General features: G+C 31.8%; 3 protein-coding genes across 5 annotated transcripts; 2 read left to right on the top strand and 1 right to left on the bottom strand.

Moving 5' to 3' along the window:
- Positions 1 to 3,528: 3,528 nt before the first annotated feature.
- On the top strand, positions 3,529 to 4,329 carry LOC104765926 (uncharacterized). 3 transcript variants are annotated; one of them, XM_087503344.1, is made up of 2 exons: positions 3,529 to 3,874; positions 4,121 to 4,329. In XM_087503344.1, the coding sequence occupies exons 1-2, from the start codon at positions 3,571 to 3,573 to the stop codon at positions 4,144 to 4,146; spliced, it is 330 nt and encodes a 109-aa protein (XP_087359470.1). In that variant the 5' UTR covers positions 3,529 to 3,570; the 3' UTR covers positions 4,147 to 4,329. The 3 variants fall into 3 exon arrangements, with proteins under 3 accessions (XP_087359470.1, XP_087359469.1, XP_087359468.1); XM_087503343.1 differs by having other exon boundaries at positions 4,079 to 4,329; XM_087503342.1 differs by having other exon boundaries at positions 3,529 to 4,329.
- An 863-nt stretch (positions 4,330 to 5,192) lies between these two features.
- LOC104765925 (putative sugar transporter ERD6-like 13) lies at positions 5,193 to 9,707 on the bottom strand. Its single transcript, XM_010489718.3, has 17 exons — positions 9,431 to 9,707; positions 8,966 to 9,028; positions 8,315 to 8,404; positions 8,109 to 8,168; positions 7,852 to 7,917; positions 7,685 to 7,750; positions 7,525 to 7,600; positions 7,317 to 7,381; positions 7,096 to 7,188; positions 6,914 to 6,994; positions 6,757 to 6,841; positions 6,539 to 6,645; positions 6,374 to 6,433; positions 6,196 to 6,249; positions 6,049 to 6,108; positions 5,566 to 5,680; positions 5,193 to 5,478 (listed from the first exon to the last, which is right to left on the bottom strand). The coding sequence occupies exons 1-17, from the start codon at positions 9,587 to 9,589 to the stop codon at positions 5,363 to 5,365; spliced, it is 1,416 nt and encodes a 471-aa protein (XP_010488020.2). The 5' UTR covers positions 9,590 to 9,707; the 3' UTR covers positions 5,193 to 5,362.
- Positions 9,708 to 12,303: 2,596 nt separating this feature from the next.
- On the top strand, positions 12,304 to 12,994 carry LOC104765923 (uncharacterized). The gene is made up of 2 exons (XM_010489717.3): positions 12,304 to 12,617; positions 12,750 to 12,994. The coding sequence occupies exons 1-2, from the start codon at positions 12,320 to 12,322 to the stop codon at positions 12,866 to 12,868; spliced, it is 417 nt and encodes a 138-aa protein (XP_010488019.1). The 5' UTR covers positions 12,304 to 12,319; the 3' UTR covers positions 12,869 to 12,994.
- The last annotated feature ends 15 nt before the right edge of the window (positions 12,995 to 13,009 follow it).

The raw sequence follows: 13,009 nt of genomic DNA, 5'->3' as shown, positions 1-13,009 counted from the left end.
TTTTTTTTTCTTTTTGAAAAGGGTTCACTTCAAAGTGAAAATGAAGCAACAAATCCATCAGTATTTCTAATGGGGTGTTATTTGTTTATTGATTTGTAAATCCATATAGGATTTGAAAATCTTTATTGATTATGAAAATCAAAATAACATGTTTTATCCTGAGATTTAAATCCTTCTATTTTTTTACGTATATAGACCTCATTATGTACTAGTTATTCTCGGAACCTGGAAACTTGAGGGCTTCAAATAAATTAATCATCTCAGTCTGCAGATACTGAGTCCAATCACAATCTTTAAGCCCACTCAAGAAAGTCTCTCTGATGCAGTCTGCTGCATAAGAGTGGACGACATTGTTTTCTGCTCCAAGGAACAATGCCGACACGCGCTCCAAGGAACAATGCCGACACGGGCAACACGTCAACATTCCAATATATTGAAACATGACCGCCACAAACAGCCATTGTCAAGAACCTCAAAGTCATGGCCTTTAGCAGTAAAGGTGGTTGAGACTACCGTGCAGCAACAGTTTTGGAGTGAGGATGTGGCTCCTTGCAAATTTTTTAACATTAGGGTAAGTGTTACACTAAACCGTAAGGGAGGCCAAGCGTAGTCCGCACTCTATGTCTTTCCATGACCCTATCCCTTCAGGAGAGACAACCACTAAGTTGAAAATCATATGTTATTCGTTTAGTGATTTGTTTTTAGATTTCAAAATTCACATTATATCTTCAGATGAGGAAGAGTAAGTAGACATTCTTCTGATTGTGATTTATGGTTAAAGACATTATTTTTCTTCTTCGCAAACTAAACAAAAGTTATATCGTGGAAAGAACCAAAAAAGATAGGAACTGTTTCTATGCGATACAATTTCACTAAAAAAGTAAGAATAATCATTTTCACTAAAGCAATTCAATAAAAATAACAACAAAAAATTCATAGATTCTTTTTCTTTTCTTTTTAAAATGGTGTCAAGTAAAATAAAAAATTCATGAATGAATCAACAACCACAAGGTGCAAAAAACAAGTCTTTACACTTCACACTAGGATAAAAGCATAAGACTTACCGGTAAAAGGGAGAAGTTCCTATTACGAACCTAGAAATACACATAACAAAATCATTTAGGCTAAACAAACGGAATATAAAAAGCTTCTGAGCCTAATCGAAATAACTTATATTAAGTTTTGCAGTTTTACCATTTTTTCTACCATCGGCGTCCAATTAAATATCAGTGTTTTGAGAAAGGAAAATAAAAATAGTAAAATAACATGTGAAATGAAACAAAGTCTATCATAATTAAAAAAGAAATCATGCATATCTATAATGAAACTGTAAATTTATATATATATATATATATATATATATGTCAATATGTCAATATGTGTGATTGATATAAGCTTTTGAAGAATGGGAAAATGCATCATAAATTACCACTATTGATATATGTATGTTTAGGAAATCATTTGATACCAAATGTATACAACGAAAAAAACTTAAAGAAATTGTGACATAGTGTTTTATCGCAATTAGTTGTTTACGTTAAAATACGATTGTATCATTGTATTTATATAAAGTCTGCGAATGCTTTAAATTCGTCCGAAGAATGTTGGATTCAATGATGTTTTTAGTTCTATTGAAAAACTCAAATGTATTTCTAGATAGCTGGTTAATTGGTTTGCGTAAGAAGCATGATATTAGTGAAACACATGACTGCATGAGATATATATCGCCTTGATGACTATGGAACATATACAGATCCATAAATTTTCTTTATAAAGAGAAACTATATATGGAACATATACAGATCCAAGATCACTGTAATGGATGCATGTATCATGTCGTTTTCGTGTATAACCACATTAATATGATAACTTTTCAGACCTTTTTATTTGTTTTTGATATATCAAACGTTTTCCAGACTAATATAAATCGTAATTTATAGTCTTGAGATCAAATTTGACGAAAGTTGGTTTTAAGTTATTTTCATATATATTTAATTACTGGAGTATTTGGACCACATAACTTTGAGAATATATTATTAGATGTTCAAATTTAATTGATGACAACGTAATTAAGAAGAAAGCATTCAATCCAAGAAGAGAACCAAGCTTCTTGAATCATCGACATGTTGCGTATTATTCTCTTTTTTTTTTGGCCGTCAACATGTCTCTTTCTTATAAAAACAAAAGATGAATAGTTTACTGGCGTAAAAGTTAAACAACGATATTAGATTATACAATGTGCCTATGCGACCTAGGTAGATTCCGAATCTCAACCTTCCGAAGAAAATTAACATTTTTGATTACATATGTAAATGTGTAAAGTTTATGTATCCTAAACACAATTATATATATACCTTAATTTTTTCTATAATGGTAAACACTACAAAATGTAATAAACATATTAACAAAAACATTAAATAACTCCGGACATAAGAATAATCTAAAAACTCAGATGCATCAACCCTGCACCCAAATTTAAATGCTTGAAAGGCAAGATATTAGTAAAAAACATGATCTCCATAATTTTGCTTTATATAGAAAACTATGGAACATAGAAGATCCAAGGTCATTGTAATTGTATACCAAGTATCATGTTTTCGTGTATTACCACATTTAGACTTTCTATTTGTTTTGATATCAAACTTCTTTCAGACTAATCTCAACCGTGTAGTCTTGAGATCAAATTTGTCTCAAGTTGGTTTTAAGTTATTTTCATATATATTTAATTACTATTAGGACCACAAAACTTTGACAACTATCATTAGATGCTCATATTATGGATGAGAACGTCATTAAGAAGAAAGCATTGAATCCAAGAAGTGAACCAAGTCTTGAAAACATAAATGTTGCATATTATTTTCATTTTTTTTGTCTTGTTTTTTTTTGGCGTCAAAGTATTATTCTCTTTCCTTTGCCCAAAAAAAAGAAGCATTATTCTCTTTCCTATAAATTAAAATGAAAGATGAATATTTTTACTCCAATAAAAAATGAAACAACAAGATTGGATTATACAATGTGCCAGTGCGAGGCAGATGCCGAATCTAAACCTCTTCCAAAGATAATTAACAGCAAAAAAAAAATTAGTGAACATTTTGGATTTCATACGTAATGTGTAAACTTTATGTACTGTAAACATAATAATACATATATCTTTGTTTTTCTTATAATGGTAGACACTACACAATGTAATAAACATATAAACAAAAACATTAAATAACTCCGGACATAGGAAAAATAAAAAAAAATCAGATGCATATATCAACCCTACACCCACATTTAAATGTGAAAGGCAAGAAAATGAGTACTATTAAATACTAAACAGTCTAAGAATAAAAGAAGGGGTCTACTACATGTGGATGAGTAACATGTTTGTCAACACTGGTAGTTAGGGATTGCATTAAATTTGCCAACATGAATTAGATGAGCAGATGAATTAATGATAATTACTACTCTAAATCTTTACTTTCTTTTTTTATTCAATTCTTCGATTCTTTCAACCTCGTGCTATATAAACACCTTATTGGCTGACAGAGTTCCTCATCATCACATACACAAAACACAAAGATCAACATGGCTTCCAAGTCACTCTTTCTCGTTGCCTTACTTGTCGGCTCTTTTGCTTTCACTTCATTTGCTAGCGTCGCTAACAGGAAGCTTAAGAGTGGTCTCGAAGATCAAAAGACGTTCTTCCACCATCGAGGTGGCCTCGGTGGAGGCGGTGGTCTTGGTGGAGGTGGCGGTCTTGGTGGAGGAGGCGGTCTTGGAGGAGGCGGAGGCCTTGGGGGAGGAGCTGGAGGTGGTTTAGGCGGAGGATCTGGAGGTGGTTTAGGCGGAGGAGCTGGAGGCGGTGGCGGTTTAGGAGGAGGAGCTGGAGGTGGTGGTGGTTTAGGTGGAGGAGCTGGTGGTGGAGCTGGAGGTGGATTTGGTGGTGGTGCTGGAGGCGGTGGTGGTCTTGGTGGAGGCGGTGGTGCCGGTGGAGGATTTGGTGGTGGTGCTGGCGGTGGTGCAGGTGGAGGGTTTGGAGGTGGAGCTGGAGGTGGAGCTGGCGGTGGCGGTGGATTTGGAGGAGGAGCTGGAGGTGGTGCCGGTGGTGGATTTGGTGGTGGAGCCGGTGCTGGAGGTGGTTTCGGCGGTGGACGTCATTGATGAGAGCTACAAGCCTACAATATATTGACGTTAAAGCATGGAACGCTATGCATGGCAATGGTTCTAATTTACCAAAGTAATATGATAAAACATTAATATATTATTCATCTAAAGTTATTCGTTCCATGATTTTGTGTTATTATCGGGTTCTGATCAGAAATAAATGAATTAGTTACAAATTAATCGAGCTATATATACTTGGTGACTAGTCTATACGACTATACGTTCTTCAATGTTTCTTTGACCTTATAATTTTAATTTGACTATTAGTCAACGCAAACGAAGAACACAATTTAACGTTTAAGTTTAAACCCTAGAAAATATTCGATGTAAACATTAACGACGATGCACGACAAGACGTAATTAAAGCCATTTTTTCCAAAAGTGTGCCGAAAAGAAAACAAAAAGATGTGTGAGCTAATATATATATCTAACCTAGCAGCATCCGACATACTCCTAGTTATTTTTGAAATAACCATCTATGTGGTTTCATAGATGAATCTGAAACGTACCGTCTACATTGGAGTCAGACTCTAAATGCAATTTACTCAATTAGATACAAATATCGCAAAATCCAGATATGAACCAAAAAGAACAATAAAAGAGTACTGCATGAGTGCATGTAAATGAGAGAATGAGAGAAATGAGAGAATGAGAGAACTTTCAACACGCATATTATTTGACTGACGTAAACGATTTTTGAGGATTTTAGATCTGTTTAATTTTCTTGGACCGTGACCAAAACCGAATAATGACGATTATTTGACTGAGGTAAACAATTTTTTTTCCTTTAATTCTAACATAGAATAGCACTGTACATATATTTAGACTATATTTTTAACTAGTTAACAAACCATGGTTGGATAGCAATAACTCCTATATATGGCCCAATATATGGTCGAACTTTATTTATACTTACTAATTTTTAGTAGCGATATTGATACATTACCAATTTACCATCCAAATTTAAACTCAAGTAATAATACATGTTTATTCAAACTTCAAATTTGTTTTGTATATGTATCTCAAAACATGAACAACTAACCTTAAAAATGAACCAATCATATATATATGGTGATTCAATCACTGATTGATATGCAAATTATGCATATATATCTTTGACCAAACAACTCTGAATTAATTGATAAGTGAGGCCATGTTTAAAATTATATGAATTTGACATCAAATAAAAAGAAAAGAAGTATAAATAATTTTATCATCGGGTAATAGAAGCTTGAATTTCTTCGAGCGAACGGCCTCGAGTCTCTGGTACCATTTTTGTCACAAATAGGATGCCCACACCCGATATTATGGTATATATGAAAAACACACCTACAATTTTTAAATATCAACAAATGATTAAATTGATCAAAACTTAGTGGATTTTATTTATATATTTGTAAAAATGAAGTGAATTACCGGAAGAGCTCCACTGGAAGAGGAAGTTGAAAGTGTAAGCGACGAACCAATTGCTGGACCAGCTAGTTAGATTGCATAGCGTCCCTGCTGAGCCTTTTATATTTATCGGTGTCATCTATACTCATCCAACGAAATAGAATAGCGCTAGTTAGAAATAGGTTTATCTAGATTACATATTGAATTATAAATTAAATGCTAGCAACTTAGCACTCAACTTATAATATTCTCAGATATAATAACTATATTATATATGTGCATACAAAACACTTATCATCTAGCGTAGTCATAATATATAGGCATTTTGTGTGTGTGTTAAAGCACAACCTATAGGCATTTGTGCTTTTGAGTTTGACTACGTACGTACGATATCGTCCATGTATTAAATTTAAAACATAGCTATATATATATATATATATATATATAGTTTTGAACTATTCATCTCGTTACGATCATCATACTACGGAAGATAAATTAAATGATTACCTCGGACACCATAACCCATGGAATACCTCCTATTCCGATTGTGATCGAAGTTTGAAAAACCTACAACAAAAGTCGGTAAGTGTACCTTATAAATTATGTTCATGTAAGAAGGAGAACGAAATTATTATATGTAGTACTGTTACGTACCAACACGCCCATTAATGTTGAAATTGGGGTGTAACTTTGAAGTAAATCATAGCTCTGCAAATTAGTTTTGATTACTTAATCAGTTAGATTGAAAACATATTTTTTTTAAAGTAATAAAACCCTTTTTGTTCTTAGAAAAACAGACATAAATTATAGTTTATTTTTTTGATAAAAAAACCTGAAACAAAAACGCTAATCCTGTGATTAATGACCCCAAACACATCATGACCGTCGCAACCTGCAAATAAGTAAGTCAACGACGTTAACTTCTGATTTATCCACTATATCATTGTATACACTATATAGTTCACTAACTAAAAGAAATTATAATAAGCTATATAACCGTTAAAAGAGATCGTCTCCTAAATTTATCCACGATTATAATTCCTATAACGCTTGTCACAGACTGCACCACGCTTGCAACCATTACTCCTAGGTTGTTAGGGAACCCTGCCAAACAATTAAATTATACTATATTAATTTCGTTATTGATCACATTATCTGATTTGTTTTTAACAAATTAATTCTTTTCTCACTAAGAGATTATATTTAAAGTATTACCTGATCTTTTGAAAATCGAGCTCAGGTAAAATGTATAGCCACTAAGACCTCCAAGTTGTTGTAGTACTAGCAATCCAATTCCCACCTACAAATATTAATTACGGCAATTAGTAAAGCCTCAAACACATTAATTTTCAATTAATTAAAAGATCCTTACAGTAATGACACGAGAGTATCGTGGGTTGAAGAGCTCGAAAAGTCCATCTTCTTTGAATTCTTGAAGATTTTCCATATATTTCTGTAAAAAAACGATCAAAATATATAATGTATTCTTTAAATATTATATTTATCGAATTTAATTTAAATAGTGTCTATTTGTTAAACAGATTTTTTTTTTACTTTGATTTCTGCCGCCTCTTTGGTGATATCAGTATTGTTTCCTCGTAGGCGTTGGAGTGCAACTTCCGATTCTTGTACCCGACCATTTCTAGACTATAATTAAATTTGCAAAGATTGTTAAAAAATTGTTCAATTTACTTGTAACGATTCTCAAAAGTATGTTGTATATATATGTATCTGATACGGTGCGTTAATTGATAGGAACAATATTAAATAATTACCAGCCACCTAGGAGACTCCGGTATGAAGAATAAACCGACGAATTCCAAAACACAAGGAACCGTGCCTGCACAACTCCAAACGACACAAAGCGATTATTTTATGAACTTGATTGTAAATTTAAAATTATAGTACTAGTTAAATATCATAAAAATACAACTTTAAAATTTATTTATATGTTCCTTTCAATAGGGAGAGTCGAAGATTTACTTATGAGAGCTAATTTTTGCCATGAAATGACTGATCCAACGAGGAATGTGACGGCAACGCTACCACACATCACAAGCTGTTATATATAAAAAGAAAACTATTCAATTTTTTTTTTTTTTAAACTAGTAGAAAACAATTTTTTATTTTTGCAATGTATTACCGAGTTGATCGCAGAGAACGCGCCTCGAACTTTTTTGGGCGCGATTTCTACAATGTAGACTGGTACCTAAGATTAGATTTGGAGTTAAAACAATTAATTTATTGGTTGCTTGTAGTGAAAACTAATTAAACCCTAGTAGTTATCAGGCGAATTATTAAATTACGTACCACGTAAGAAGCTAGGCCAGCTGCGACCCCGAGAAAAAGTCTTCCGATATCAAGGGACCAAGTCGCCTTCAATAATATAAACCATTTATTAGAAACAGCAAATAATTAATTCGTCTGAACTTTTGATTTGAAAGATCTTTGTAGCTACAATAAATAATAGTCGTGAAACAGTCAAACGACTAAACTAATGTCACACGTGGCAAACAAAGGCTATTTAATTTTTTTTTTTTATTATGGTTAGAAGTTATAAAAGAAACCTGAGAGAAGGTGATCATAAGCCAGCCGGCCATGCAAAACGAGTTAGAAACCCACAAAGCCTGCACATTATCGTTCATCAAAACGCTGTTTTTCTTCTTCTTGGAGTTAATATTTCTAAAGAATCTATATACGTAATGGAATTAATTGTAATTTTAGTAATGATGATAAATTAGTTTTAAAGATGGATAAATGTAAAAGAGCTTACGCCTCTTCGACCAAGTATATCAGCAAGTTTTCCCGACATCGCTGCTCCCACAAGTCCACCAATTGTTAAGACGGATCCAAAGAATGAGAACTACATCCATGTACGGAACAACTTAATTAACTTTTATAATTTATGTTAAAATGGTTATAGTTAATATTATTTGAAAAATGAACAATTCTAGCAAACTGTATTACAATGACACTAGCATATATACTCTTACGTAATTACCAAAAAAAAAAAAAATCATATACTTGTAACTTTAGAAAATCTAAACTCTAAATAACACAAAAACGGATCAAGGTCAGGCTATGAACTATGAAGGTATACCCAAATGAAACAACCGGCTTAGACCCCAGATTAAGTACACAAATAATAGGTAATTTATACTGGCTAGGGCAATTTACACGTTTACTTGGCGGAAAATCATTTATTTAAAAAGTAAATCTAGTCTTCAAAAACTCACTATTTGTATATCTTCTTTACCACTCTACCTCGTATTCAACACTTTAACTTCTATCTTATATACGTACTATATATATTTGTGACACAATCCATCTATTATAAATTTATTTTTTGGTAAGAGGACAATTAACTAATTAAATAAAATTATATCAGCAAACAGGGGAATAAGTTCAACAACTCAGCACTGACCTCAGCCAAAGAAAGGTTCAGTCCTGCCATAATCCCGGTTTGAGCTGGTGATGTAAAGCCGGCCTGCCATGTTAACAAAATAAATAAACCTAAAATACTCATTTGGTCATTAATCATAAAAAAATGTTGCTTTTCGCGACAGCATACTCCTTATAACTAATTGATACATCCTTCTCTCTGATTTGATTTGATTTTTACATATATAAGATTTAGACATTTTAAGAGAAACAAAAACGTTCCTCTTTCAAACATTATTACAAGAAATCAAAAGGGAACCAACGAAACACTGAGCGATAGCCATCATAAATTTATTTCGAACATTTTAAACAATTAAGTTATAACTTATTTTTTTCGTTTCAAACTTATGATAACTAATTAATGGGCTTTAATTATGTGTTCAGTTTAACAGAAAATATAGAAAAAGTACAAAAAAGAAGAAGAAGAAGTGAGTATGAAGAAACTTACGGCAGTGCCATAGGAGAAGGTGCCGCAAAGAGCAGTGAAGGTTGTGAAGAGTAGAATTAAAGTGACAGGACCATCACCGTCGTTTACACGAACCCCTTTATCTGACGATTCAATGTCTTTTTGAACCCTAACTTTCTGAAGAAGTGGTTTGTCTCCCATGGTTATGATTAGTGTGTTTGAGAGAGAGAGCAACAAAGAGATTAATGAAGGACTAAGATGAGAGAGAGACTGAGTTTCCTTGGGCTGAGTCCATTATATGTGGAAATAAAAATTGAAAAAATCACATAGTATGACGTGCAAGTCTCAACAAAAATAGGTTTTTTTTCCTTTCTTAGAACCGTTGTTCTTATATATGGTATTTTCTATAGCCAATTTGTCAGGTTTTAGAATGCGTATGCATATATTTTAATCTATGTTACAAGATTAATGCGTATATGCGTATATATATATGTATATATATTTTTTTTGTCGGCAGATTAATGTGTATATATACATATTAGTTTAAATTTTGTATATATACAACAGGGAAAACAAAATAGAAGACTAACTCTGTTTATTTTGTTTATTTATCTGCTATTAGTATTTCTTTATTTGCGCACAGTTTATTTAAAATTTTAAGTATATTTGTTGTTTGAAGTATATTTACCGCTGGTAGTCACTTTAGTCAAACTTGAGTATCATCATTAAACTATTTTTTCAAAACCCTTTATAGTGCATCTACATATATACTGTAATTTGTTCCCCGGCTTCTTAGATCATCTATGAAAATAGCTTCATATAATGCATGCCGTACGAGTTATCTTTATAGTTCACATAATATCGTAATCGTACTAATTACGGAAATAATGTAAGGTGTTACGTACGTATGTAGTAAAAAATACTAAAATAGAATCCAGCGAAGTTAAAGCTAGTGAAAAAAAAAAGAAGTTAAAGCTAGTGGTTAACTTTTTGCTGTCAACATCTAGTGGTTATTTTTATGGTTGAGTATTGACCAATGGTCGACTTTTGCTGAATGCAATTTCATTATTTGGCCATTGCGCGCAAAAGTTCAAAACTTGAAGTAAATAAGTCTTTGTTCAAAAAAAAAAAAAAAAAAAAAGAAGTAAATAAGTCTAAATTTTAACCTCGGATCCCAAACTGAAGATAAAGTAAATAAAATGAACCAACATGAATAACGTGTTCTATTGTTTAGTTGTTTTAACATATAATTGATTGTAAAGGATTTGGTTAGAATTCGGACTCTCAAGACAAACAATTGCGTAGGATTAGTGGGAAAGTGATATGCATTGTGCCAAAGAAAGACAATTTGGGAGACACGACTGATAATGGCTAAAGTTCAGTTTCATTTGGAAATCATGCTAATCATTACGTTTTCACATATAAAATAAAATCTTTATTATTTTCAGCTATTATATATTTTGCAATTTGAGGTATATAATTGATGAAGTTGATGATACACGTAACACGTTCCTTTTACATAATATATTCGATCTCTTCTAACAAAGTTCTAGAGATCATAATAATTTAGATGGACTGATCTTACCCGATATTCATAGTGCCTGATTTTTGATAAATATTGTTTTTTTTTCTTTCTTTCTGGGTATAGATATTATTTCTAATCACAAAATAAAGTTCTAATCTACAAGTTCACTATCAATAGAGTTTTTTTTTTCTTTTTTTCTTTTGCTTTTTTAGTTACAGTAATTGAGTATTTGAAGGGTTCACAATTTTATTATTTGTAGTATATATATATATATATATATGTATATGATTATTATATCAGATGTTCATGCACATATAAATATCAAGGTCCATGCTGAACAGCATAAGGATGACCTGATCAACATCATAGCTTGACAGATAAAATGTGAATGTCATATATGTATCTATCAACGGAATCTATAGACAGCCGATGTTTGAATGTTCAAATATAATTTTGTATGAGATTACATAAATCATTGGCACTCTTTAACAAAAAAAAAATAAATCATTGGCATTAATAAAGTTTTGTAACAAAAAAAAAAAAAAAAAAAAAAAAAAGTTTTGTAACTTTTTGATCAAGTCACATTCGATATATATATGAACGTCGAATGGGAATGCCAGAAACTTTCCACACAGTTAATTTAATGATCCACTTAATTAAGAATTTTTTAATGTTATTATAAGTTTGTAGTATGGAGAAAAAAAAGTACAAAAGGTTTATAAGTTTTGAAAATCTACAGTATAGAATCCATTGACTTCAAAATCAAACTTGTCCATTTCAAATTTTATTGAATGTTTAAAGTTTATCTTTTTAGTCTTTTGACAATATGATGAATCAAATAATGAATAAAAAACGATTTTTAAATAATATCTATAAAGTGGTATATGAATAACACACATTTTGACACAAACCTATATAAATCATATTATTATATCTATAAAATAGTATATGAATAACACACATTTTGACAAGTGAAATAATAATATGATTTAAGAATATACTAAATTCAAGAGTCTCAATTTTTTTTTGCGTGTCACATATACTAAATTCAAGAACTGTAGAGTTTCACATATTTTGTTTCGGTTGTTATCCTGTTATAAAATGTCACAAAATTAATATTATTTTTTTGTTCCTTTAGGAAAACGAACTAGTGATCATAATGATAAAACAAAAAAAAAAAAAAAAAAAGAAAGAGAGAGAGAGAGAAAGAGAGCAAAATCATCCGTTCCTTGAAATCCTGAGAGCACACAAAGTATACGAGTATTCCATTCCAAATACTTAATCAGTTACCATTTGGATCAAGCAACTTGTTATTCTTCCTACACATCAACACGTTTTCTATAACAACTTAAACCCATTAATTTTGTATTTGTTCCATTCTAAACTTCTCCATGTACTAACAAAACATGTTCGTAGAAATGTTTCAGCTTCTATTCACAATCGTATCAATCGAAACCGTCCTGATTTTAACACTCGGGTTCGGGACACCAGCGAGAAGAGTGGTAGTAAAATTGCTAGACATATCAAAGCAAGGTCGGGGACCACTGGTCGCGAAAACGGTCGCAGCCACTATGCTTGTATTGTTTGGCTCGGTTATGTACAGCACGATTCAAATCAACACAAGGGTCTCCGAATCTGGTGGTGTAGCAAACTCGACCGATCAAGTCATGTTTGCAAATCGCCTCCTCGAAGCTTTCCTCATGGGTAAAAATATTAACATAAGAAACACCATATGTTTTGTCCAAAAAGATAACCATATGTCATTCCATTTTCTTGTGTGATTGATATCTAACGATTCTTGATTTATCTTTTTTCTTTTGTATGTTTGTGAAAAAGGGACAATCTTGTTCTTGGCAATGGTTATAGACAGAATGCATTATTACACAAGAGAGCTTCAAATCACAAGAAGAAACTTGGAGATTGCTGTTAAGACGAAGAGCAAAACTGGAGCTTAATTAAAAAGCCAAATTTAGCATCTAAAAAACTGTAAAATATGTGAATATTAATTAATACATTATAAAAAAAAAAGTCACACTCGTGTTACTTTAATTTAAAAAAATAAAAGTGGTCAAGATCATAAATCCATGTGTACCATT

The sequence above is a fragment of the Camelina sativa genome, chromosome 19, assembly GCF_030686135.1.
Source record: "Camelina sativa cultivar CO46 ecotype springtype chromosome 19, ASM3068613v1".
NCBI lineage: Eukaryota > Viridiplantae > Streptophyta > Magnoliopsida > Brassicales > Brassicaceae > Camelina > Camelina sativa.
The sequence above is the reverse complement of the archived record's forward strand: the minus strand, read 5'-3'. Positions and strand labels throughout refer to the sequence as shown.